Genomic DNA, 27,651 nt, shown 5'->3' with positions numbered 1-27,651 from the left:
TCAGAAAAGTCAGGTTGCCAAATCACTCATGGTCATGTCACAGGGCTTCCTGTCTCTGCAGTTCTGCCCTTTTTCTGTAGGACACAGAGAAGAAGAAAGGACTGCCTGAGCTGATCAGCAAATGTGGACTAATCATTCTGTCAAGCAGAAAGGAGAGCAATGTCACCAGTGAGCTGCCTTTCACAAACTGCTGCCCAGATGATTTTTCACATCCACATGGTCAAACCTTGCTACTCCAAAGTAGGTCCAATTGTTCCATGAACCACCCTTGCAATGCACCAGCTGTGCACACAGCAGAGACTTTGCTCATCCTACAGCAAGGAACATGGCAAGCAAGACAGTCTCATGCACAGGAGGGCAACCTAACACCCATGGCTGTGGCAGCTGCTGCTCTTTGCTCCTCCAAGGCACAATGAGGTCACTTCATGTGATATTTAGGAACAGATTCTTTCAACTGAGGAAAGCAATTCTGAGTGAGACAAAACCTTATTATAGGCCAGACAAAGCTACTGATTGGCTATAAACTCTCTGCTAAACCATTTTGATGCTGCATTCTGTACTGAGAATACCAACTGCTAAAAACAACCTAACTCCCACTTTCAAAAGCCTTCCAGAAACAAGCAGGTTGATTTTATTCCACCTTGTCTGCCAAGGCAAAATCTTAACATGCTGCCTATTAGTATTTCACTGGAACAGTGCAACTGTTACTACTGTCAAAAAGATCCTAACAATACTGCAAGCAGCTCTTGATTCTAAAATACAGCATCAAGCATGATCTGGGTTGAAAGGAATCTCTGGAGGTCTCTTGCCCCACAGCCCATCTTGGACCAGCTTGCTGGGGATATTCCAGTTAAGTTTTGGATCTCTCCAGGAAAGGAGATTTCACAACCTCCCTGGGCCCCTGTTCTGATATCTGGCACATTCATGGTGACAAATGTGTTCCCCCTAGCTAACTGGAATTTCCCACGCTCCAACCTGTGTCTGTTGGTTCCATTCCTATCACATACACCTTGGACAGCAGTCTGTCTTCTCTGTAACCTCCTATTCAGGTGGTGGAGTAGCATTAAGATTTCCACTCCCCACAGCTTCTGACTTGAGCAAGCCCTGACCTCTCAGCTTGTCCTCCAAAGCTGTGTGCTCCAGTCCCCATTCATCTCCACTGCCCCTTACTGGGCTTACACCTGCCACCTCCACACCCTTCTGGCCCTTGGGCACCAGGACAGGACAGCAGCACTTCAGGTGCAGTCTCACAGGAGGTGAATAGAGAGGAAGAGCTCCACTCCTGCCAATCCAGCAGAGCATGCTGCTGGCCTTCTCTGAACACACTGCTGCCTCACATCCACTTGATGCTGTTCAGGACCCCAGCTCTCTCCCTGCAAAGCTGCTGTGGAGAAAACACACAGCTCCTGAGTTCTGAGCTATTGACACATAAGCTCAGTCTAACCTGACGACGTCTGCCCCTGGGAACAGTGGGAGGTGACCAAAAGGCTTTTCATATGCACTGAACTTAAGCTGTTCCACCAATGTGACACTGCTGGCAGCTTCCCACAGGCCAGGCTAGACAAGCAGGCAAAGAACTCTTGCCTGCAGGCTGACTGCTATACCAGCCTCACAAAATCTCCTCATGCTGTCAGCTGAAGCTGACTCAGCATGAACTGGAATCTGCCGGAACCCAAACAAAATTTTGCCAAGAAGCTCCTAATCATCCTTCCATGGCTTGAAAACAAACAAACAAACATCAACAACAACAACAAACCCAACAGACTCATTTACTGACAGATAAAAATAGAACAGAGTATTTTTATGACTTTCTGTCTTGAGCACCATCGTGCCACTAATCATTAAGCCAAGGACATCCTTGTGTTTCTGCTCTGCTGCAGAAGGCAGAAGCATTTTGCTGGCACCCTTCAGCCAGAAGAGAATTGACAAAGGTGACACTATGGGTGACACCAATTTGTTTACAGTGAACTCAGGGAGACCACCACAGCCAAAGCAAACACACACACACACACATATCCTGAAGAACACAACAGTACATGGCCACTTTGCCTTCAGCTGTAGCAATATTTGCTAGAAAGGACTGCATGTGCTGGATGGCTTTGAGCTAGTTCATTTTCAGGTGTATAGTCAAGGTTTCAGATGTTTAAATAATGGACATCCCCTGTTTTGACCAAGGAAGCCTCTGGACAAAGCTTCATGCCCACTGACAATACCACACCTCTATTGCTCCATCATCAAGGAGTGATTTCAGCTCATTTGGAAGTGTTCTTGCAAATGTTCTTGAAACCTCCCTGGACTTCACAAGCACAGGCACTGCTGCAGACAAGCCACAGTGATGCACTTGCTCCTGTACAGGAAAACATGAAACTCCAGAGCACACTCTGCACAGACAAAGCAAGCTGCAGCCTACCCTGTTCAAAAAGTGGGGTTTTAAACCACAGTGAAGCCCCAGGAATGGCAGCAGGGTTGAAACAGGAGTCCTGTTGTGACCCCCAGTCCTGCACACCAAGCACAGGAAGTTACCCCTGGACAGACATTCTTCCAGAGGCAACAGTGGCCAGCCTCTGGCAAGGTCATGCAGCAGGAGACAGGCTGAGCTTAAGAAAAGCTCAGAAACAGCAGGCAGTATCTGAATGAACCCCCTCCTAGCACAGCTGCTGAGACAAGTATTAAAGAGAAAACTCCAGCTCCCATGAGCTCTGTATTTTTTCTCACAGAGAACACAATTCAGATCCTAAAGAGGTGGAGGGGAAATTAGATTTCTAGAAGACAAGCAGGAAAAGAATCAGGAAGATCTTCTGCAGGTACAGAGGCGGAATTCTTCTTAACCGTTCTCAGGTCAACAGATGTTTACAGAAACTCAGACATCCTTAGGATGATGCAAGCTGGTGTTGCACCAGAGGTCTCTCCTGCTCAACCCTCCTGTGCCTGCAAGACTCTAAGAGAAGAATGATGGATTAATTGAGTAGACTCCAGCTACCAATTCCTACTCAAAGTTTTGTCTCTTGCAGAGCTTCACAGTTGGGAGAGTAACCAGCAGAGGCTTCCCAGCAAGACAAGTCAGGCAAGAACCTGAACTGAAACCTGCTGGGATAACGTTTCAAGTTTTGTTGTCAAGGAATAGTGGTACAGTACAAAGGTCCAGTAGAGAAGGGTGGTCTTCCCCATTGCTGAAATAGGCATTGCCCAGCAGCCTGGGGAAGGCTGCTGGTCTGCTTTCCAGAGCACCCGCCCTGGCTAGTTTGCATGCAGTGTTTGATGTGCTCAGTAATTCTCCAGGCAGGTGCACATCCTTGTCCTGTGCCATCTCAGAAGCTCTCACATCGCTTCACAGAAGAACCACAGGTCTCTCCAAGCCTAGGCAAGGCAGCATACTACAGCTTACTGAGTCCTATAGCTGGTCTGTGACAAACAGCAGTGAGTAAAAGCACTCCATGAACCAGCACATTCTAAACCCACTATGGCCAAGGCTGTTGTGCCTTCATGAGAACATGCACCAGCCATTCCTTCTCAGGGCTGTCCAGTTGGCTGGAGGCATAGCTAGAAGACTCCAGGGATACTTCCTAACCACTCTGAAGAAAATTCCCTTCATTTGGGAAGAATTAGCTTCTGAAGAAGCAGTTCATTCAAAAGTGACAAAAATGATCAGGCCTTCAGAAATCTCTTGGCTGCAGGACATTCACATATATGGAGTAAAGAAGTGATGAGTCAGAACTGCTGCAAGTCTCCAGTCAGGCCATAATGCAAAAATGGTTTTAAAGCAGAAGAAAGTGGGCACAACTTGGGCATTTCCACCTCCTAGTGCTTATTAGTCATCTGCAAGATCGAGGTTTCACAGCTATCTTTGAACCTCCTGACAACAAAGACAGCTTCACAGTTTCCAAATAGATCTTGCTTTGGCAAAAATACTTCAGGAAGAATTCCAACTATTACAGCATAGTTTAGGTTAGGATGATGGGATGGTACTCTCCAGGAAAGGCAGAGAACACCAAATGCCCCAAAATATTCCCTTCTGCTGGCTGCTATGCAAAGAGTGGCTATCCATGGGTTCCAGCTCAGTCAGAGAGCTGTCAGATGCCACTGCAGGTGGCTGATCTGTTCCATACAAGAGATCTTTCTGAAGCAAAGATAGAAGTATAGAAATCTTGCATGAAGAGCAGCTCTGCATGTCCACTACTGTTCTGCAGAACAGCACACACACCAGCTCCCACATAAAGCATCTCATCCTACTAAGTTCAGAATTGGTACCAATGATGGGAAGACAGAACCAAAAGGCCAGCCTGCAAGCACACAGCTTGCTCTGTTGCTCCCATTCTATAAAGGTTGAAAAGTGCATCTTCTGTTGCTAGAGGCTGAAGAAGATCACACACAAAAGGAAACAGAGTAAGATAGTCCCTACAGTGGTCTAAACAGTAACACTAGAAGAAGACATAATGGACAGAGAGGGACATACAAGGAGCTCAAGCCAGCTGTATATGTGGAGAGCCAGACAGATGCCCACAGAGGTGCAGGAGAGCAGGATGGCTACAGGTCAAGTGCAGTACCTAGGCCACTCTGCTTCATCTCAGAAGACTGCCTGGAGTAGCTGCTGAAGAGTCGATAGCCTCCCGATTTGGAAGAAGATTCAGAGAGTACCTGCAAAGACAACAGAAATATCATCAATGTCATGCTTCAGGTTACCCTCTGGTCTCAAAAGCCTTTAAAAATCTACTGAAGGTAAAGAAAAGTGCATCTTCTCCTTAAAATCAGCTTTCCAGAGGCATAAAGGTGCTCTTATGCTAAGACTGTGACAGCGCATGCTCAAATTTAATTTGAGGTTTGTGCTGTGTTGTGGAGCAGTGGAGATTTCACACCCACCAGATGACTTGTGCACCAAGCTCCTTGTCTCCCAGAACTTTTCTCTGGCAGCAGGAAAGAACATTCCCTTTAGCTCAGTATATGCCTCTGACACAGAGCCCTTGAATGCTGCATGCAAAAACTACACCACAAGTGACACAGAGATGGAGGCCACTTAACAAAGACCTCAAGCCCTAACTCTGGTTTCAGTGGAACAGACAGCAAAAAATACCTGTGGAAAACCTCCAAAAGAAGGGGCAGTTCTAGAGCACTTTGAAAGTGCCAGCTCCTGCTGACTGTGAAGCCAGCCTTATGACACACAAGGAGAGAAGTAAGAACATTAAAATCCATCTCTGATACTTTAGCTCAGTGAATGAGACAGTTCTAAGCCCTGACAGCTTAAATGCTCTGCAATAAATCCCTCTGATTCACATGAGATCTTAGATGGGAGACAGGAACCAGAAATGTGGAGCTGAACTGGGGGAGGCAAAGGCTGCAATCTAGAGGCAAAGATGTCACCATGGCTAGGTGAAGAAGTTGCATGAGAGCTCACAGACAGCTACACAGATGCCTCTACAGAACATGTAATCCAGGCAGTTCTTGTGTTTCTCAAGCATCTCCCTACTTGCTCTGTCCTTCCTCAATAAGGAGTCTGGGAGGTCTGCCTTTAACTTCTGTAGATCCTTTTCCAGAACCTCAAACTCTGGCATGCCAGGAAGCCAAAGCCAAGCAAAAGGCCTTCACTAGAAGGACCAAGGGTGCCATCATGTTGTTACCTCCATGGACCCTGTCTTCCGGCTCCTGATCAGTGGAGATCTGCGCTGAATGCTGACAGGCTCTGAAGGCTGCGGGGACCTTTGCTGGGCACGGTCTGGCTCATCCATGCCCTTCTCTTTGGAGAGGTCCTCCAGGCTTCCTTGGTCTGGTTTCTTGTCCTCATTCTGCAGTAAGGAAACATTGACACCTGCAGGTACGCAGCCTTGCCAGCATTGCCCAGGTGCTGACTCCAGGCTGGGATCTTCTAGCTCTGCTGAGCTCAGAAGGACACCAACAGCATTGGCACACACCAGCAGCTCAGAGACTGCTCTGACAAACCCTTGTGGCTGGGCAGAGAAAGCAGCCCCTTAAGAGGCCAGAGAAAGACATGCTGGTGGAGCCATGTCCAGGCAGCAAGCTCACCTCTGCGGAGGCTGGCCGAAAGCCGAACCCCGTGGGCACGTTCCTGTCCTCCTCACAGCCCTTCACACCGGGGCTGAAATGCAGCTCCACATGGAAACGCTCTTCTGAAGATGGGTCCTGTGAAGAGGAGGCACAGGGAATAAGCAAATGAATGAAACCAGCCCCGCTGTCAGCACCACTGTGGTCAGGACCTGGCCCCCCTGCCATGCTGGTGCAGCTCACGTCCCAGGCACAATCTTTCAGAAGGGAAGCAGAAGCAACCAGAAACCATGAACTGAATGGCTCTAGGTTTGTCTCACCCCAAAGGACAGTCCTCATTAGCACAAAGCTGAGGCATACCAGCTGTTATTTTGTGACAACAGCCACTGGAGGACCCAAACAGAGAGGGTTCTATGTATGTATAGATTACATACATACAGGCAAACCTGAGCCACAGCCCTTCCAATCCACTCCTTTTGCCAAACCAGCACACAGTGGGGCAGGGAGAGACTAGTTTCCCCCCTGACCTTCACTCAGGCTGTCCCAGCATTTAAGTAACTGTCTCTAATATGATTTTTTCCCCCTTTTTTTTTTAAGGAGGTCAGAGTTTTGATAGTTCCTGGCACTAGTGATGTAAACCCCAGCACTTCATCCTCCCTTGATTCAGACCTTGGGATTCTTTTCACAAGCAGTCCTAGGAAATATTTTGCCTCCCCCAGGAGAGCCCCACATCAGCTCTGTGCACACCAGACTCTTAACTCCACAGTATACAGTGGGAAGGGGCTGCTCCCCTCACCCACCACAACCTCCTCATAACAAAGACCTGGGAGTTAGGAGCTGCAGCTCAGTGACAAACCTACTTTGGGTCATCGCTACCAGCTTCCACACTCTGGCTGGGGTGTAAATAGTTCTCTTTACATCCTGAAGGTACCAGCACACACTTCCCTAACTGTATCAGTACCTTTTTAAACAAAAGAAGCTTACAAGTGTGGGATTTTTGGACATTTCCTAGAGATATTGGGAGGGGGGGGGAAGCCAAATACAAATTTTCATGTTGTTCATTTGTATTATTTGTATTTAGCATTAAGAAAAATCAAATTACTTTGTGCTGGGACATGCTCTAAGACAGACAGTATTGATTACTTGGCATTGCTGCCCAGGAGAACATTCCACTCATAAGTCACAAGCATTACCTGGGTCACTGCCTCCCACCTGAGAACAAGACCCAGCAGCTGTGCCCATGGGTCCTCCACCTTTATTCACAAGGAGAGAGCTCATGTGAGAGGCTTCCCAGCTGAACCCATCCTTAGGGTTGGCCTTGCACCAGACAGGGAGGATTTCACCCTACAGCTACATCCCTCACCTTGTTGTTGTCCTCGTAGAGCATGATAACAATCTGGGTCATGTAGTTCAGCTCTGAGATAGCACTCAAATAGTCCATGGCTCTCTTCCACTGCTGGTCTTTGTTCTCCTGATACATACACACAAACAGTCGCATGGAGTAAGCAACAGCAGACACCTGGCAGCACCCAGTGATGCAGGCTGAGAGACTTGGTCCCTCCACAAGATAGCAACATTGTCAGGACACAAAACATCTTGCTTAACTTGCATGAGGAGAGATGACCTTGCAACGAGGGTGGGGGAGCAAATGCATAGAGGGACACTACAGCTACCCATACAGTCCACGTGCAGGCTGAGCACAGACAGCTACAAGCCCTGTGCCACGCTGGCTGGAGGAAAGCAGGACCCACAGCAGGTTCCCAAACACAGCCATGCTCAGATGGTGCCCCACAGAATGAGTATTGTAGAGAAATCTCAGGAAAAGCACAAGGGGGGAACTTGTGCCACAGAAGGGACCAAGTGAGGCTGCTTTTAGGCAATGCTGGATACTGGCCTAGAGAGCCATGCAAGGCCCTAGGGCAGCCCACCTCTCACTGCTTCTTAACACTGCTGGGGGATGGCCATACCTCAAGTGTCACCCATGCTGGACCCTTGGTGGACATGGAATGAACCCCACCAGTACACACAAACCCAGATGCAGTCTAATATCCCTGTGCTGGCAACACAGCATCCTCTGACACTCAAGTCAGGCAATGAAGCAGCATCTTACTCAGTGAGCAGTTCAGAAGTACTTAGATGATCCCTGCCTGCAGGTACACTGAGCTTCCACAAACATCAGAAATCACAACTACTAAGCAAGCCCAGGGTCCCAAGGCATTTCAGAACAGATCACTTTAAAAGGGGAGGAAAAATCAGAGACCCTTTCAAGAAGTCTAAAGTAGAGCTTCTCTCAAGGTCTGCATGCCAGTTCCTTCAAGAAGCAGATTATGAGAACAAGTGAAGGTTGGATTGGATGAGTTAGTCCCCTAAAAATGTGTCATCTGTCCCTCTGGTAAGCAGCATCTCCTTTGCAACCTCAAGACACTTGATTTTCTTGACTTAGAATTGATAGGAAGTCACTGAATAACAGGGCCAAGCTCTTGGAATAAAGACTTAAGGAAGCAAGAAGAGAGAAATTCCCTCATTGTCATTGCCTTATGCTGCTCTCCTACACAGGTGAGTGATCTACTCCTCTGAAACCACCAAGACAGCTCTTGGAGAAAACATGCCTCTGAACAAGCAAGGCAGGTAGTGTCAGGACTGGGGAACAACAACCCTACATGCCCAAGAGGCGGGAAGCTGCAGCACGCACACATGGCAGAGATGGAGATGGCCAGAGGCCATTGATGCACATCAGTGCTGGGGGAGCTGGCTAGAGTGGCGACCTACAAACACACACTTGTCCACTTGGAAGGGGCCACTGAGAAAAAGCAGGGAGGCTTACTCTGTGAGCACTGCTGGGACACTTACATCCAGGAGCCCCCCGTAGCGGAAGATGCTGAGCAGGGAGTGCACGTGGCTCTCACTGGTGAAGTAGAGCCGCGTCCGAACGTGGCGACCTGGCGACAGAACTCCTCTTGAGTACCTAAACCAAAACCAGCCCAGTGTCACTCACAGCCTGCCCATCCATTCCATCCACATGCAGGGCATTTCTGCACCCTTAATGGAGTAAGGTAATGCCACACTGGGAGCTGTCAAAGAGTAACAGGAACAGAACAGTGAGAGCGGCAGGCAAAGAAGCAGCAGTTTATGAAGGTGTGGCGGGGCAGAGGTGGCCTCATCATACAAGCACTTGCCCCTTGAAGAGACAGGGATGAAGGAACCCCAATCCAACCACAATGGGTTTAGGCTTCTGTGGCACCATGCTCCTGCTCAGTGGTCTCAATGTGCCTCTCCATTTCCCTTCCAGTTCTAGGAGCATCAACGTGCCCCCCTCCTGCTGCATCCGGCACACGCTCTGTGCCTCCTTCCACACCACTACGCTCTCCTGGCATGGTCCACACACACTGCTCCAAAGCTGCCCTCCCCACCAGCAGCAGCATGCAGCACAATCCTTACAAGGGATGTAGTTTGTTGACAGACTCATCTTCGTGGGTTCTCTGTAGGTCCAACTGGATCTTTTTAATGAGGGGAAGACAAAAGCCAATAGCAATCTCCAGTTTCTCCTCCTTATTAATTCCATATTCCTGCAGGAACAAAACAATAGATACCCTTGAGCTCTGCTTATTTTGCCACATCCTCACATGAAAGGAGGCTGGACTTCAACAGTCCTGTCTGTGAGCACCACCACAGCTAATCAAGGACAGAAAGGAAAATGTCACTCAGCACCTTTCTCTGTTTACTTTTTCCACTTACTGCAGAGGGCAACAAAGGACAGAGACTCCTCCAAGAATCCCAATCTGTCTAGACACTGCTATCAGTATTCTTCTGACAGCTGAGAGGAGCAAGTACCATCAGGGAACCTCCTCTCATGACACACAAATTTATAAGCCAACCTGGCACAAACATTAATGCAATAACTGCTATTTGCAAAGATTAAACCCAAAGTGCTCTGCTGGAAACAGTCAAACTGCAGCTCATCAGAAGCACTGTTAAAAATGTTTAGAAGACAGTTCTGCTCCATGTTGGCACCAGTGCAATTGGACTTTGCTGGCAGAAGTTCATCCCACATAAATGAAACATTTCTGCCAGAAGTGGGACAGAATGATAGTCAATGTAGAGATCTGTTCCACGTGGTCCTCCTTTCCCCTCCCATGTTCAGGGGCATAAACTCTATGAGAAGCAAACAAGAACAACAGACTTGCCAGAAGAAGCCTTCACTTCAACACAGAAAAATGTCTTCCCCTGTACAATGTGCACATGGAGAGGAGAATGTCGCTGCAGCATAGACACTGCTTACAGCTCTGCACTACAACAAATAGAGTCACTTTGACACTGTCAGAACCCTCACCCAGGAGGCCACCAGCCCTGCCACATCTTCAGTCAGAAATGGGTTTGGCCTTCTACAAACACAAAGAGATGCATCTGAGAAGCATCAGTGATAGGCTGCCTTGAGAGCTGATGTGCAAGAGAATCAAGAGAAAGCAGCCAAGGAAGGGGTCAGAGGCTGACACCACAGACACTGTCACGCAGGCAGGGCTGGCTGTACCTGGGGTATGATCACATCTGCCAGGGCTTTAGAGAGTTTGAAGAGTTCAGCTGTGCCTTCCAGTTTCAGTGCACAGTTGTGTTGCACATCATACTTGATGCAGTCGTAGATGTCAGGGATCTTGCTGATGTCGTAGCGCCCATTCTTCATCCGGAAGTCGCGTTCCAGCTTGCTCCAGCGCTGCAGCATCAGCTCTAAAGTCTCACTGTGGTACAGCTGCAGGTCTGAACAGCAGAGGACATCAAACCACATTCACATCCTGACAACTTCTGCATGGATTTCAAGTGACAGCAAAGACAGGCTTCTCTCAGCATAGAAGGGCTCTGCTTACTGTGCCCCCTGCAGCAGCCTTAGACTAGCAAAGCCACTGAACCTGTTGCACAGAGCTTTTACCTGCAGCTACTTCCAAAATACTTGAGAAAAGTAAAACTGCTTGCCTGTTGGCTTATGTCTGCTATAAACTGTGTGAAGTGTCCCACAGATTCCTTTTTAAAACCTCTGCACTGTTATTAGGAAAGTTTTTAAAGAGGAGCAAATCAAAACTGAGAAACTTGCTGTTCATAGCCTTGAGCTTCCCTTCAGCAAACCCTTGGGAAAACCAGGCACAGCCCTCCAGGCTGCACTGCACTTCACTCTAAACCCAAGATGCACACAGCATTTCCTTCGTGCTGAAGCTCTCTCTAACAGTAGTGGGAAGTGGGAAAGAAGCCTTCTACATCAATAGCAGATACAGAATTTCACTTCAGAATTTCTTTGCTATGGATGAATGTAAACCATTGGTGTTCAGGGGCTCTGAAGATGCAACAATAAATGAATCTGCTCCAGACCTTTCCCAGTTCTCACTCACCTGCAGATTTGGGGTCTTCCAGACGTTTTTTTATCTGGGAGGTGAGATTCTCAATCAGAGTGAACACCTGGTTACAGACCTCCACTGGATTCTGGATAAAAGTCATGGAGTTCAGCAGAGAAGCACTGCCTGTAGGTGCTAGCTGAGAGAAGACACACCAGTATAGATTAGTTAGTACCTTTACAAACTGGGAGCACAAGATGTCTTCCTTTTGCAGCTGTCCTGCTATCTGATCAGGTACAGAAGCTGTACTCCCAGCTAGGCTTAACAAGCTGGCCTGTTCCTAAGGGTAGTTAGGCTTGTTTTAAAAACTTCCTCAGGATCAAAGTCCGAACCAGGTCAGATCTCCCTCCACCTGCCATACCCACTCTTACCTCATTTTGCTTCTGTGCTTGAGCAGAAGAGCTTCACAGAAGCCTTAAGCAGTTCCTTGGGGTGATAAATATATTCCTTAATGGTAATGGAGTCTTACCTTTTCATAATCCTCTTCAGAGAACTCAGCATCCTTCTGCATGATCTCATGCAGTCGTGCCTTCACTTTGTGCTGGCAGCTGCTAAGGGAATCGCTGTCGCTGTCCAGGAGACCATTCATGTTGGCACTTTTCACCATTTGCACCAGGATGGGGGTCAGCTCTCCTTCCAGAGCCAGCAGACCCTAAAGCAACACAGGACAAGACTTCAGCTATGTGCAACCCAAGCCAACACACTTTTCTGGCAGTTTCATGGCCAGCCTTCAGCCATCTGGAGCAAAATCACAGCTGTCCTTGAAGGGCAGTTATAGAGCCACAGCACCTCCAGCCACCAGTGACCCTGACATGCCTCTGGAGCTATTGGAGGCAAAAGGCCAGTTCAGCCTGCAGCAGCCCCAGACCAGTCTAGGCAGTTGTTGAGCAGCCAACTCAGTTTGCTAAAAAATGTTGAGACAGCAGAGGCTCTGAAGAACAGCTAAGTTCACCACAGGATTGCCCTTGGCTCAAGATTAAACTGCAGATGAAGCTGTCTTCTCCCCAGCCCCCACCCCACACTGCACCAAAAACATTTCACTCCCCTTTTAAATCCAGAAGTCAAGGAATAACCCCTCTGGCTGGGCAGTCATCCAAGAAACACTCATTCTGTAGGCAATTAATACTCAGCAACAGGTTTGATGTGCTTTAACACTGAGTACCAGCAATACTCCATAAATAACTCCTTCTCCAGTCAGAGCCCCAACCAGGACAGGATGCTAAAGAAAACACCCATCTGCAGCTACACTGGGCTTCCAGGACCACCCCCCCCCCACTTGCTAAAGAAAACACCCATCTGCAGCTACACTGGGCTTCCAGGACCACCCCCCACACTTGCTATTAGCATCATGTACCACCATCTTCCCAAGAGACTTAGGGAAGCTCCTAGGACAGGTCCTTCCTCATTACTAGGGGTTTTCCTTTACAACTGGCATATTTTAAGCTAATGCACTAAAACTTGCAGATGTCCAAAAGAGAAGGAGGACCTTTGCAAAAGCTGCTGCTGTCATCTGAACTCGTCCCTCATCCGAGGCGTAGATCTTGAGATCGTGGCGGTAGGTGCTGTGCAGCCTGAGCAAGCCACAGCCAGGGAAGCCAGCATAATCACCTGGACAGAGAACAAAATCAGTATTCTGCAGAAACAGCGTCTGAGCAGGCTGCTTTGACAGCAAGCTTGCTGCAGTAACAAAGTTATGGAGAGAATTCATCACTTCCATAGCCAGCGTTCAGGCTGCTCTGAAATAGACATGATGACCAGAAATCTGATTCGGCCTTTGCTTAACTGGGGAAACCTCATTCTGAGGGGGGAAAAACGTGAGCATTCCGCTGTCAAGTCTGATGCTGCCCAAATCCTGCAGCAATCCTCTCTGAACAGCCCGTTATGGCTCTCTGAGCAGCCCATAATGGTTCTCTGAGCCTGAATACTTCTGTGCAGAGTAACTGTGTGCAGAAAACCCTGCCTCCTGCTGCTCATTCCCTGCAGGAGAGCAGCAGCTGCTGTCACCAAAAGAGCAGGAGCTACGGCTCAGCAGGGGGGGAATGCAAAGCACACACTCAGGAGCTACGATCACCTCACGGCACAAAATGCTGCCTTATTTATGGTGGCTGAGTCACCTACAAGAGTCACAGCAGTAATGGGAGACAGCAACTCGAGCAGCTCTTAAGTCTGACCCTCCACAGACAGTGCAGTGGTGACTAAGATGCTGCTGCCTGGAATCCCATGATGGTTTTGCACAGTACCCAGTCACATGGGTGAGAGGAGTCCATGAGGAGATGGGAAAACTGCTCCCAGCTCTCAGCTGAGAACTCAGAGAAACAACCTGCTAGAGGAGGGCAGACACCAACCAGAAGCCAGCTGTGCACTGGACAAGGCTGCCACGTACCTGCTGCTACCCAGGACACTGCACTGCCCTGCAAGGTAAAGCCTCTCCCTCTCCATGAACGACCATGGGCAGCAGACCAAGTTCTGCTGTGAGCAAGAGGGCAACCACTCAGACATAGAACAGTCAGCTAAGAAAAAGGGCTCAGCCTGCTGGTCACTGCACTCCACATCACCAAACCTCTGCTGACAGGTCTCTTCTCTCAGGTTCTGGCTCCCTATGCTCCAGTCTACTCCCTGTACTTCCACTGGAATTCCTTCTCCTGCACCCTGTCTTCTGATCTCTGCAATCTCATGTCCAAGTGAGTGACTGATTCTCTTGGCTCTGGGCTCCAGAGATACACAACACCACCAGGAAGTTCTAAGTCACTGTTCCCATCTTCAGGAATGACATACAAACCTTGTCATGAAGATCCTCTGCCCCCTACTGCTTCTCCTCCCTGAGGATTGGCAGTCTGGCTCTACTTGGCACCCCGCAGTAACCAACACCATGTGCTCCCAGTTTTCTCACCTTTGGTAAGGTTCATTATCATGCTTGCTAAAAACATGCTCCTGAGATCACAAGGATCTGACCTCACCCCCCTCAGCCTGCTGGCAACACTCCTAATGCAGCCCAGGATACCATTTGCCTTCTTTGTGGCAAGGGCCCATGGCTGGCTCATGTTCAACTTGGTGCCCAGCAGGATCCTCAGGTCCTTTCCTGCAAAGCTGCTTTCCAGCTGGGTGGCCCCCAGCATCTATTGGTGCAGGGGGCTGTTCCTCTCTAGCAGCATCACTTTGCACTTCCCCTTGTTGAAAATCATGAAGCTCCTGCCAGCCTGTTTCTCCAGCCTGTCTCAGTCCCTCTGGATGGCAGCACAACCCTCTGGCCTACCAGCCACTCCTCCCAGTTTTGTGTCATCTACAAACTTGCCAAGGGTACACTCTGCCCCATCATCCAGACCATTAATGAAGACATCCAAGAGGATCTGACCCAGTTTTTAACCCTGGGATACACTGCTGCCTCCTGCCCTCTGACCAAACTGATCACCAGCTGCTTTGAATTCACCTCACTGGCTGCTCCTTCAGCCCTTCCTTCACCAGCTATGAGGATGGTACCAGAAGCAGTGTCAAAAACCTTACTGAGGTCAAAAGTAGGCCATAGCCACTCTTCTCCCACTTTCTAAACAAGCTATTTACTTCACTGTACAAAGTTATCAGGTTGGTTAAGTATGACTTTCATTTGTGAATCCACACCAACTTTCCTGTCACTTTCCTGTCCTTCAGGTGACCAGAAGTGGTTTCCAGGATTAGCTGTTCCCCTCAAGGGTGCATCTCTCAGCTCATAGACTTCTTAGGTATCCCCTGATTCAATCCTCTCCCACCAAGGGTAACACTTCTTTACTCCAGAAGGAAATCTTCTCCAATTCAATTTAAATTAGCTTAACTAATTTGAAATGTAATTAATTAAATGCAATTGAGTAGCCATACAAGTCAAAGATAAGCAGTATCCAACACTGGTCTCATCAGACCAGTACAGCAGCAGTGTGTTTTTACTGACTCTTACTTGGGTGGAAAAGGCAACCTCAGCCTTTTTTGTCCCATTTTGGGTTCTTGTGGGCACCAAATGCTGTTTGGAGTCACAGAACTATGGGGGAGAGCACATGGAGAAGTTACCTCCCTCTTCTCCTGTGTCAAGGCGGAGTTATCTGTGTTGCAAGACAGATTCTCTCTGCTCTCTACATCTCACCTACACTCCTTGTCAATCATACCTTGATTTTGAACTGTATTTGCCACATCAGAATCTATCTTATTAGAATGGATTCTCTGCTTGGAGTGCTGGCATGCAGCTGGAAGAATGCTTCTGTGCTCCAGGACACACTGAGGGTAACCACTGCAGCAGCCAGCTCAGGGATCTTTGGGTGCAAAACCCACTTCAGTTATTTATCCTTTCAGAAGAACAAACCCAGTAATGATCTGAGTCACCCAAGCTGCAGACAGCCCACAGCTGTCTGGGCATTCCTCCACTGGGCTGGGCAGCCTGGCACAGCCACAAGACAGGACTGGAGAACCATGGGCACATCTTACCTTGGCCCCCAGGGTACATGCAGCGAAAGGCTCGCCCCAGCTCTTCTGCCTGGACTCTTCCTGCTGGTGTCAGCTCTCCACCCCACTTAAGCACCAGGAGAAGGGATGGGGAAGGCTCTCTGCGAGCTTCTAGGAGACAAACAGGTACTCACTACATCAGATCTCAAAGCTGAGCTTGCAGGGGGAGAGGAAGGGAGGAAGAAGAGGTTGTCATCAGCACCTTGCAGAGCATTCTCAACACAAAGCTGACCCAAAATCCCCAGGAGCCAAACCAACAAGTAGGAGATTAAGAGCCACTACTTTCTGAAAGATGGCATTCATGAAATTGGAAGCAGAAGCCCTGTGGCACTATCTGGGCTACAGTGGTACACCACAGACACACCACTCCAACCCTCCACGTGATGTGAGCAAAGATAAGACATGAGTTACTCATTCTACTTGTGTGTCCAGAGGCTTATATCTAGGCAGGATAGCTGCATGCACTCCTGAACACCAGACTTAAAGGTCATGGCAGCAACACCAGCTTTCTTTACCTTCATCTTCACTTGCAGCTTTGGGATGTCCATGAGGCAGGTAGGTCAGCTGGACCTTACGGTTAATGCCAGAAAAATGGCCATACCTGTCACAGGGAGAGGGCAGGAAAAAAATCAGCTCTGCTCACCCTGTGCCCAGAGGACCCCAAGCAGCTCACAGCAAAACCACAGCATGGGCAAGGGACTTCCTGCTGCAACATCTGTTGCCACCAACATTTTTGCCACTTCCTGTGACCCAGCACACAACCCCAACCACACGAATCCCCCAAGGGAAAGCCACAGATCCACTCCTTTGCCTCCCCTCAGTGGGCAGCACGTCATGCCCTCATACCCACCCCAGAGCTTTAATCAGCAGTTAATGTCTAGCTACATCTTCAACAAGGGAATTAATGAGATCATAGGAAAACCCAGTCTGCCAGGAGCTCTGAGGAAAACCACTTCTCTAATGAGCAGAAAGAGCAGGGGAAGGAACCACACCTGCTGTGCTCCACAGACATGGCTGGGATGGGCACTGCCTGTGCATGCCAGAGCAAGCTGGAGCTCAGAGAAACCTTGTGTTTCTAAGATGCCAACACCACCATGTTGTCTTTTATTTTGGCTGTGCAAAACCCAAGAGGGCACAAACATCTTTTCATGTTTTCCAAGCTCCTTCTCGTTAAGCTTCTGGCACCAGAACAACCTTATTTAAAACCACATTTGTTCCAAATTTATCCCTCAGCTTCATATCCGTGTGGTGCCTACAGCACTCCAGTTCTCTCCTGCAGCAAAAGAAGCTCAGCCTCCTCTCAAGTTGTTTAGCCCAAAAGCAGAGCCCCTTGGAAAAACAACCAGCACTGGCTCTGGTGCCAAGGAGAAAACACTAAGAGTGTGGCACCTCTCATGTACAGCTGCCAACAGGAGACAGAGCAGAGCCTGCCCTCTGCAGAGCCCACTGGTCAAGACATCAGCAGCACAGCTCGTTTCTCCATCACATGCTGACCTGCAGCTCCCAGGCAAACCCATGGTGCCCCCAGATACGAGCCCTTACATCTCCAAGACGCTCTTCAGCTGCTCCAGTTTGGATTTCCTCTCCTCAATCTCACAGTCGCTCTGAGTTCCCAGGTCCACCACAAGCTGCCGTGCAATGTCCAGCACTTCCTGTTGGAAAGCAGGCAGCCTGAGGCATTCACAAATTCACTGTACTCTTGCAAGGCCTCCAGATGGCTTCACTCAGCATCAGGTTCACATAAATACTCATCTGTGGCATGTAATTTCACAAGACACAGCCCAGGCAGGACAAACTCTCACACTGCAGTTTGCTTCATCCCCACCCTGCAGTCCAGCCATGTTCAAAACCAAGCAGGTGTCTCCAGCTGCCCCACTCCCCAGCCCAGACCCATCTTTCACCAGAGGCACCCACCACAGATGGGGAAGTTGCATCAGGTAATCCCTATCTTACAGTCTGCACATCAGCCAAGAACAGTTCCCATTCCACTGTGAAGCTGTCACCCATCTGGGTGTGCACGGGGTGGGGAATGAGAAAGGGAGAGCTTGTGCCACAGACTGTTGCCCTTTAGGAGTGCTTCCATCCTCCCAAAGAACTGCCTGGCACTGGGATCTGTACCACCTCCATGTCCCACACAGTAACTGCAGATAGGCCTCCACTCACCTGTAGCTGCTCTGGTCTCTTCAGCTTCAACTTCCCTGTCTTGTAGCCATCATATTTCTCAAATAACTCAAAGAACCTGAACAGACAACAAAGAACTTCGATTCACTTTCTGCTGTTTCAGTACTACAAGGACTGTCATCCCTACATATGCATTCACACTCCATTCTTCAGGGAGAACCAGCAGGCCCACTGGCTCCTTCCTGTGCTTCAGAGATTCCAAAAAACACAAGTTTTTCAGCCACAGGTACAAAAAGGAAGCAGCCACTAGCTTCCCACAGAGTGGGGCAGCCAGCAGACCTTCACTCTTTATTCCAGTGAAGGCGTCAGGATCTCCAGGATGGGGAAAGGGGCCCCCCTCACCTGGGTAGACAGCATTTGCTCAAACCAAACCAGGAAAAAGTACTGTCTGCCATGCACTCAGCCCTTCTGCTCCTCCCCAGATCAGAGAATGAGTCTCCTCACTTCCCACCAGCACAGCATCTTACCGTGGGTGCTTCACTTCCATCTTCATCTTCTGCTTTGGGGTGCGATCTCCGTGCCGAATGACTGCAATCACACAACGGAGCTCCATCCTGGGGAAACACAGGAGACACCTGACAAATGTGCCCCTACACTCCCGAGTTGCCACCGGGAAGTAGCTTCTCCTTGTTCTTTCAGCTCCATCTTTTTGACAGCTGCTTTCCTCCCCAGTGGCAAAACTTCTCCCAGACTAAACCAGGCACAGGTCAAAGGCTGCAGAAGCAGAATACAGCAAGCACCACCAGGTCATCTGGTTTCGCATCAAGGGAGAGGACCACAGTACCACAATGTGACAAGCAGAATCACAATCTGCAGCAGAAAGGACCAGCTTGGATGTTACAGTATTGGCAGAAAGAGCATTCTGAATTGTGCCAAGCCAGTTTTCAGGCTCAGCTTGTGTAATGCTCATAAGACTGCTTAGAAAGACCCAGGGAAAAACAGCTTGGTTCAGAAGAACGCTTCTGCAGCTGGAGTAGTGTCCTTCAGCAACCAGTTGGAGCTGTAGAAAGATCCCACAGCAACCAGCCACTTGCAGGAACCAGTATTAGGCTGGCTGGTTATAGAAGGGCTGCAGGAGTTTGCTTTTTCAGACACTCCAACTGTTTCTTATAGTATCTCAGAGCAAGGGGAGCTGGTTCCATCAGTCTCTGTCACAGAGTGTCACTGAAGCCAGCAGTCCTGTGGGCTGTGCAGTGTTTGTGTTTGCCAACCTTTTCCAAATGACCATGCAGTAAAGAAAGGATGAACACAATCCTGTCCATCTAAAAGCACCTGCTCTGTTCACTTCATACAAGGTGTGCTGAGGGTCACTGAGGAGTAAGCAGCATCCTGAGCAGTGAGCCAGTGACAGCCATGTACTAACCTGTGTCCTGTGCTGATCAAGAATCTGGGTCTCCTGAAAGTCGTGTGAGCAGTTCCTGTCATTCCCTCCATGACTGCTCATCTGCATTCACCCATCCTATGACTCATTTTCCACCTACCACCCCTTTCCTGTGCAGGGCTAAGCCTTTTCACAGGACTTTCAGGCTTGCAGCCAACACAGCAGCTGGAGCACTGATGGAGAACACCATTCTGTTGGGTGATGTCTGTCCCTCAGACAGGGTTTGCACTTTGTCCCTCATGTAGCTATCACCAGTAACCTTTTGAGAAGATGGCAGGTACTCACATAGTTCCTGAAGTTGTGGGGACAATGGGAATGTCTTCTGCCTCTGTTGGGATGGACCAGGGAATATGAAACTGGGGAGCCAGTTCCCGCATGATTATATTTCTGGAAGAAATCAGAATACAAAACTCCTAAGAAATTCCATTCTCTTGGAGCTCCAACTCTTCCTTAGTGGTCCAGCTCCAAGATCTGAAGACAGAACCTCTCCTCACCTTCCTCACTGAGACATCTACCACACCATGGGCTAGTTACAGCATTCCAAAGGGACAGCAGTTTTCCTCACATCACCAATACTTCAGTTAGGCTTAGCACCTTCTAAGATACATCCAGCTGCAGGCAGGAGCTCCAGAGGCTAGAAATAATTAACCTGTTCCTCCCAGAGCTGAGCTTTCACCTGATGAACAAATGTCCCCATGTGGCCCACCTGCAGGCTTCGCTGCCACACTGATCAGGGCTCCACATTCATTTTACTCTACTATGAATTATCTCGCTCGATTTTACATACCCAAGGATTTTGGCACAGTCATCATAATACTTCATAGAATTCTTCACAAAGCTGAAGCCGTTGACATCGCAGACGAACGAGTGGCCGTTTGCCCGCAGCAGGTCGAAGCCACACACGGTTTGCTGCATGAGAAAGCAGAGGAGACAGGACTGGGCAGGCTGTGATGGGAATGCAGCAAGGGCCAGCAGCTGCCTGGCCAAGCAGGGCACACACTGCCCAGCACGGCTCCACCAGCGCTGCAGCTGTTCTCCATGCCTTCCCCATGAGCCCTGGACAAGTGTGAAAATGCAGCCACCAGCCAGCAGTAACAGAAACCTTTACACCCTCTCAGCTGGATCAAAGGCCCTCAGATTAACCCACCCCCCTACTTCCCAGAGTACCATAGGCTTGAGACAGAACAGTTCCTGGCTCTCCCGCTCTTGCCTCTAAAACCAACCCTTCTGAATGAGGCTGACAAGCACAGACAGTGGTACAGGCAGAAACATCTATCACTGTGTGGAAAAGGCCATAAGGCAGAGCAAGGCCACAGCTCTGCCAGCACAACTGCATGGACTGCAGACTGCAGCAGGGGCAGGAACAAGTAGCCAAGTGCTGAACATGTCATGCAATTAAACTATACATACACTCACTCTATTGACCTGTAAAAGAGAAGACAAATGTGCACCGAAGCCAGATCAAAAACAAACAAAAGCTCAAACCCCAGAACCAGAAGATGAGGAAGTTTCCACACAAACAGCCAGGAAATGGCAAAGGCAGGATGAGTGCAGGCCAAGTGGATACAGTATGATCCAAATCTGCTATCAAATGCTTAGATGTATGCTGGACATCAGCCACCTGCCAGCACAGAGGACGTTTGCTGTAGGCCCTCCTGCCTTCCCAATCACTGCTGACCAGCAGGACCAGCTGCACCCAGCCACCAGAGATGTAACTGGTATCAGGGGTGGGAGACACTGCCCCAGAGACAGAACTGAAGCTGTTAACAGAGACTCGAGTCAGCTATTAGTGGAGTGCTCTGCTTGCACTGGACAGAGAACACAGACCTTAAAGGCTACACAGACTTTCCGGGCAACCAGCTTCTCCATGGCGGTCAGCATGACCGGGTAGCGGATCTCCTTCCCCTCGCTGTCCCGTTCCACCTTCCCATCCAGCGCCGGCGACTTGCGAGCCTCCGCATGGGCATAGTCTGGCCCCACAGTGTACACCTGAGAAAGAGTTCCACACCACATCAGCACCTCAATGAGCTTCAGCTTCCAGAAGGTGTTTTCACTACAGACACAGAGAAAAGATTAGAAAGCCTCAAGCATTCCTCCTGTTACAACCTACAGAACACCCACTTCCCGCTTTGGGATCCAGGCCACAGAGCCAGCACCTCACAGCTTAGACACTACAGAATCTATGTAAGACTGAGCAGGACTGCCCACCTTTCAGCTGCCCCAGGCCTGAAGAAGGGAAGAGCTGTTCCAGGCTTCTCCTTACCTTCACATCAGTGCCATCTGTAGGCATAAACTCCTCATAGATGTAGGAGCCAGTCTTCCTCACGCTGCTCTCTGGGGAGTACACGCTGCTCCGGCTGCCAATCTGGAGGTACAAAATAAACATCTCAGGAAGGAGCACCAGGCTTCTCTCCTCAGAAGGAAGAGCAAAAGGCCTGCTTCATCTCACATGCAGAGAATTAGGGGAACACCTCCCAGAACCCCCAGCTATTACAGCACTCTTCTTTATGGAGGACAAAAGTGGCCCACAACCACAGACAGTAGGTACATCCTTTTCCAGGCTTTGAAGAGGAGAAAAGTTATTACAGACCATTAGACTGACTCCAGTCACTACAAGGACATGGAACAAAAAACAGGGGATAAAACCTAGAAAGTAAAGAGCCTAGCTAATAAGCAAATGATAATAAATGATGGCAGGGGATAATCAGACCAATTAAGTTCCTTCTAGGACAGCTGACTGATGCTATGTACAGAGGATGAAGTCGTTTTCATTTTTAGCAAGGCTTTGGATACAACCTCCAGTGACCTGCCTGCCTGTTAACTAAGGAAACAATCATTTAAGATTATTAATGGCAGATGTGCAACTGGAAAAAATACTGCCCAACTACTAGCTGTTTGCAGGCAAAGCAGAGGACGTGAGTAAGGGCAGTTGCTCTGTGGAATCTGGGGATAAATACTGCACTCATCACATCTGCAGGCTACACTCATCTGAGAAGGGCAACAATCATGTCAGAGGACAGAAACACGAGGGTTTTGGGTTTTTTTAAATCACCTTGATAAATTGAGAAAGTGATCTGGAAAAAAACAGAAGTTTGGTAAGGGGCAGAGTTCTCCATGGCTGCTAGGCAGCACACAGGCCAGATAGAGTCGAGGAAGGCAAAGGCAGTACTACTAAAATCTGTCCTTCTGCAACTCCCAGTTAGATGGGTTGAACTGCAAGCTCTAAGAAGATCTCGATTTCCCCAACACAAAACCTTCCTAATCTCTTCCTTCAGGCTCCCTCCTGAAGCCACAGATCTGTTGGTTCCAACACCAGAACTGGAGCCCCTTACCTTTCGGAAGAGGCGCTGGCTGCCCCCACCTGCTGACGTTGGGTAGTAGATATACACATTATGGTCTTCAGCACTGACTGGCTTCTCCACAAATGGCTTTGGGAAAACAGCTCCATTTACCTCCACGTGGTCCTCTCCTTCCACTAAGTTGCACTCTGAAGACAAAGAACAGCAGCAGCATGTTAGGAAAGGGTGGACAGCAGAGCTGAAGTCCTTCAGCCCTGGCCCATCAGCCAGATCTTGCTGTTGAGATCCTAGTTTGCAAAAAGCCACAGACTCATAAGCCAGGCCTCTCCAAGCTGATTATGAGCAGCTGCTCTCTGCTGAGTATTTTACACAGCACAGCATGTGAAAATGGCTCTCAGCAGAGCCTGGACACTGACCTTCTGGTCTGTCAGGGTCTCGATTGAGCACAGCATAGCGAGGCAAGTCTATTCCCTCTTCTTGAAGGATTCGATACACTTCACGCCTGGAGAGAACAAACAGAAGAGTCTAGAAGGTCCCCAGCACATGCCAAGAGAAAGGCTTCACTCCCACCAATGAAGAACAAACTCAGATGAACACATAAAAGTCTTCTTGTCTTGATCATGGTAGTCTCATTCTATGAGAGCTCTTCCACTTCTTACTTCATCTGGCCATTCCTAACAAGACATTTGTACTGGAAAATTAAACATGCCAAGTCTCAGAGGAATAGATATTCCTCTCCATGTTTTGGAGAAAGAAGCCCTAAAGCCACTCCTAAAGGCCCCTTCCTCCCCATCTCACTCATTTGCTTGTGGCCAGGAAGGCAAAGTTTACCTGGCATGCTGAGAAGAGGAAGCAGACAAAGGTGGATGACAGACACCTACCTGTCCTGGATATAATACTGCATGTCAAGGTCATTGATCAGGAATGGCTTGCACAGCTTGGCATAAGCAACAGCTTTGTCCAGAGGGAACCCTGAAATGGGGTGAGGGGAAGAATGAGTGGAAGATCTCAAGTCAAGATGTTAAGTAGGCTAAGGCCAGCCACAGGCTCTTTACCTTTGGAGTGGAAGGATATCAGGCAGTCACAAGAGGGCCAGTTCTCCACTGGTTCGTTCAGGATCACATCTTCCCCCATGATCACCACAGTGATGTACTCAAACTTGCACAGGCGCTCCAGAATCTGTGTCATGGGCTTTGACTTGGACTTTTTGGTCATGGCACAGATTCCAACCACAATCTGCCTTTCAGGTGGCTAAGAAAAGACAGAAATCAGCCTAGTACATGGTCAGCCTAGTACTGAATTTAAGCTGTAACAGAGTAGAAATGCAGTGCAGGACAAATGAGGGATTTTCCTCCAGCCAAGCACTCAGTTCTTAAGACTCAAACCCACACACACTCCCAGCTCCCACTACAGTCCCTGAGGGACATCACAAGGAGCAGCCCAGACCTACCACGTCTTTGCCAGGTGGTAGGGTGTTTCCTTCTTATACTGGGCACTAATGCTATGGTTAGAAATAAGTGTCTGGCACCTGAACAAGCAGCAGGGACTGGAATGCCACATCACATCCTCTGGCCTGTAACCCACCAAGACAGTTGGTGGACTTAGGCAGACTCAGAGAAGAGCTGTGAATGTTTTGTAGGGAACTCAGTCTGTCTTATCTGAGAGAAAATGAAGGGGAGATTACAACAGCAAGTAACTGTGAGTAGAAGAGAAACAGTGCCCAGTGCCCTTCCATATATCTGACAAAGGTACAAGAGCCAGTGGGATGAAGCTGAGTAACTCAAGAGAGAAGATCTGCATTCACTAAGCATTGGCTAAGTTCTGTGGTGGAGTTTCTGCCACTGTCTAGAAACCCCAGACTGATCGTTTTCCTGACAGATTAATTCTGGCCCAAGCAAGATTAAATGAATACCACCTGAGGACTGTGAGTTACCCATCACAAACTACTGTGGCTTCAAACTGCAAGCTGAGACTTTAGCAGTTTAGCAAAGCCAGGATTCCACAGCAACAAGAGCTTCTAGAAGTGAAAGGGTTTCCAAATCCCTTTCCACACCTGATAAATAGCTCCTCACTAAGCACCAAGGTACACATAACTGTGTGGGTTTGAAGGAAGCCCATGTGTACTCTTAGGTCAATAACCCTCTTGCAGTGGAGACTCAGGGTATAGAGGGAAGGGAAACAACCACTGCAGTGGTACAGGGTGCCAGGAGCAACATCCCTGCAGCATCCAGCTCCCACATGTTGAAGAGCAAACCTAACCCTTAATATAACACTGAATAGAGGCCAAAAGCAGTCAGAGCTGGAGACCTTTCTGCATCCCCTTGCTGGAGATTACAGAAAAGGAGAAATGCTCCCTTTCTGCAGACACACTGTTGCCCTTTTCACAGTTCCTAGAGTTTTCCTCACCAGTTTCCCTGATGAAACAGAAAGGTTTACAGGACTGTCAGGGTAAATTGCTGGGACAAAGAAACCCACTGCTGTTCTTGAAAAAGAAAGCAGAGTCGTGAGGGCTGACCGCAGCAGGAGGCAGCAAGCACAGCAGCATGACAATGCAATCACCCTGTCAGGAATGACACTGCCCTCCCCGTGGCTGTGCCACACAGCCTGCTGCCACGTCTCCTGAAGTCCTGACTGCCTGTGGCTGCAGCAGCAACCCCACAAACCCTGGCAGAGAACCAGGAATTCTGCACAGATGGTCCAACCCAGACCACCGGGATCTCCTTACCGACTCCTCCTCTTCATCATCTTCAAAGAAATCAGTTTCGTCTGTCTTCATGTTTGATCCCAGAAAGTCTGTCTCATCATCCCTGGAACCAACAACAAACCTGGGAATGGAGTTCTCTCCCTCAGTGGAGGTCGTCAGGGACGACATTGCAGCTCCGGTGGCCAACCATCCCGCTCTGGAATCACAGCGTGCAAAAAGGGATGGAGAAGGTCAGAAGCAGGGTGAGCAGGCAGTGCTGGTGAGGGCAGGGACTGGCATGAGTCAGCCCAGGGACCTACTGCCCAGCACAGAAAGAAGGAGCTGAAAGAGACCCTCAGGGTGAAAGAGGATCTGGGATTCAGGATCATTTCAGATAGGCAGCTCCAGTGTGCAATTAGCCCCTCTGCACTGGCTGGGAAAGGGACAGTGCCACCACTTGCGCTGAAATCATGGAAGCCTTACAATGATGCATGCTCCAAGCTGCTGTCTAAATCATGGACAGGGACAGTGTCGCAGGCCCTCGCAGACTCGTACACCCAATGACATCAACGGAGACTCCAGAAGTTAGGATGAAGGTTAGGAGAGTGACAGGGACTTTCCAATTGCCAATTTTCATCCTTTCAGCTCAAGCAGACCTACAGTAACAGAGAGAGATCAGTCTGAGAGGAGCAAGAGATAGTGGGAAGGGGAAAAGGGAAGAAGTGACAAACACTGGCAGGGAAAAGAAGGCACAGAGGAAGCATCAGCAACAGTTTGGGTTGCAGGACAGGGTTCCTGGGTTTGCAGGCTGGCTCTGACTCACTGTGTGACCACAGAAGCTGATTACTGGGGTTGAAGCTATGCTGTATAAACACCAGGAGTGTGATACCTACAATAGCAGCTCCATCAGCTGCAGGACTGACAATGTGAGCACACAGCACGCATGACCTGCACACACCAAGGACACAGCTGTTCACCTCTGACCATAGCTGCACCCAGATAAATGCCAAGGGGTTGCCCTTTACCATGCTCTGCCCAGCTATGAAGTGGTGATAAGAATTCCTCTCATGTAAGTGCAACCTTGAGAAGAGGACACTTTGAACACCTCAGGTTATTAAGTACTTCCTAAAAACGCAGATGAGACACTCTCCACTGCCGCTTCTCGTGCTCGCACATGATTGCCAGCGTTCCCCAGGCTGAGTTACTGTACTTCCTCCTCTTTTGAGCATGCTTTTCCTCACACTGTAGCAGACCATACAGCTCTCAGCCTGCACTCTGGAGCAGAGCAAGCACACCCAGATGCAACCAGCCTGCTGCCAGCATGGCTGCACAGCAGGCAAGAGTCCCTCGCCAGGAATAGTGGCAGGAGACTTGAGCACCGTGGGAGGGGGCAAAAGAAACAAACACACAGAGCAATCCAGTCACTTGTGAAATCCCCTGGGAAGTAAGGGTAATAACGAAGCCTGGCTCCCCACAGGAAGGCTGTGCATGCTCCTAGAGAGGACAGAAGATGTGACATTGCTCAAAGACAAGATCCTGCAGGTGCATTGCCAGGCACTGCCTCGACAGAAACCCCCAGGTAATCTCCACTGCCAGATCTTCTGGGAGACCCAACACCAACCCACAGAAACCAGAGGTGGCACAGCCATACTGGACTTCACACCCACCACACCAAAGACCATCTTCTGCACTCAAATGCCAGCTCCCACTGGTCCCTGTCAGTGCCCCCAGCCCAACACTGCCTGCTCCCACACCACCCTGGAGGCACAGGGCACAGAGCAGTGTCCCCACCAGCGAGAGTCACAGTCATCACTCACCCTCAGTGCCCCCTAGGAGCAACAGTGCTGGCAGAGACCAGGTTACACAGGCATTTCACTGTGGGCTCTGTAGAGCCTAGGCTATTTCCACAGGAGACCAGGAGCAGGATTCCTGAAACACTCAGGAACCATTTTCGTTCCTGTGCCCTGCTGTCTCAGCACTCCAGAGCAGAACAAGACCTTAGCAAGTATCCTGTCAGCTGGATGGCTGAGGATTTAATGAGGTAAACCATGCAAGAAGAGGAGGAGGGTTGTTTTCTCCAATCCCTTACTCTCCCCTCCCTCCTGGAATAAAAGAGATCAAGCTGCAGGAAAACCTTTGCCCTATGAACTAAGAAAGCAATGAGTTCTCTACATTCCTGCTCCTATCCCAGAAAAAAGCCCCTGCCTGGCTGTAGCTATTTCCAGAGCTGACAGCCACCGATGCATCAGACATTCTTCAGTATTGACAGGG

General features: G+C 49.2%; 1 protein-coding gene across 5 annotated transcripts in view; it reads right to left on the bottom strand.

Moving 5' to 3' along the window:
• The window catches only part of PPIP5K1 (diphosphoinositol pentakisphosphate kinase 1), a 42,663-nt gene extending 15,382 nt beyond the window's left edge, over positions 1-27,281 (bottom strand). For 3 of the 5 annotated variants that reach the window (XM_068143660.1, XM_068143661.1, XM_068143663.1), the window contains exons 1-25: positions 25,864-26,265; positions 25,423-25,597; positions 23,753-23,948; positions 23,579-23,669; positions 23,114-23,199; positions 22,731-22,885; positions 21,662-21,763; positions 21,226-21,387; positions 20,186-20,307; positions 19,684-19,785; positions 18,485-18,571; positions 18,000-18,075; positions 17,379-17,488; positions 16,352-16,437; positions 15,819-15,947; positions 12,859-12,980; positions 11,842-12,024; positions 11,370-11,511; positions 10,523-10,746; positions 9,433-9,560; positions 8,845-8,959; positions 7,358-7,465; positions 6,016-6,132; positions 5,613-5,777; positions 4,545-4,635 (exon numbers count right to left, since the gene is read on the bottom strand). In XM_068143660.1, the coding sequence (XP_067999761.1) occupies positions 4,545-4,635; positions 5,613-5,777; positions 6,016-6,132; positions 7,358-7,465; positions 8,845-8,959; positions 9,433-9,560; positions 10,523-10,746; positions 11,370-11,511; positions 11,842-12,024; positions 12,859-12,980; positions 15,819-15,947; positions 16,352-16,437; positions 17,379-17,488; positions 18,000-18,075; positions 18,485-18,571; positions 19,684-19,785; positions 20,186-20,307; positions 21,226-21,387; positions 21,662-21,763; positions 22,731-22,885; positions 23,114-23,199; positions 23,579-23,669; positions 23,753-23,948; positions 25,423-25,569 (3,046 nt within the window). In that variant the 5' untranslated portion in view covers positions 25,570-25,597; positions 25,864-26,265. Of the gene's footprint in view, positions 1-4,544; positions 4,636-5,612; positions 5,778-6,015; positions 6,133-7,357; positions 7,466-8,844; positions 8,960-9,432; positions 9,561-10,522; positions 10,747-11,369; positions 11,512-11,841; positions 12,025-12,858; positions 12,981-15,818; positions 15,948-16,351; positions 16,438-17,378; positions 17,489-17,999; positions 18,076-18,484; positions 18,572-19,683; positions 19,786-20,185; positions 20,308-21,225; positions 21,388-21,661; positions 21,764-22,730; positions 22,886-23,113; positions 23,200-23,578; positions 23,670-23,752; positions 23,949-25,422; positions 25,598-25,863; positions 26,267-27,197 lie in introns of those variants that run through there. The other 2 variants (XM_068143659.1, XM_068143664.1) reach the window with 2 other exon arrangements.
• Between the last annotated feature and the right edge of the window lie 370 nt (positions 27,282-27,651).

Source organism: Melanerpes formicivorus, unplaced genomic scaffold (genome assembly GCF_026170545.1).
Source record: "Melanerpes formicivorus ecotype bairdi unplaced genomic scaffold, bMelFor1.0.p_v2 SCAF_10, whole genome shotgun sequence".
Classification (NCBI taxonomy): Eukaryota; Metazoa; Chordata; class Aves; order Piciformes; family Picidae; genus Melanerpes; species Melanerpes formicivorus.
The sequence above is the reverse complement of the archived record's forward strand: the minus strand, read 5'-3'. Positions and strand labels throughout refer to the sequence as shown.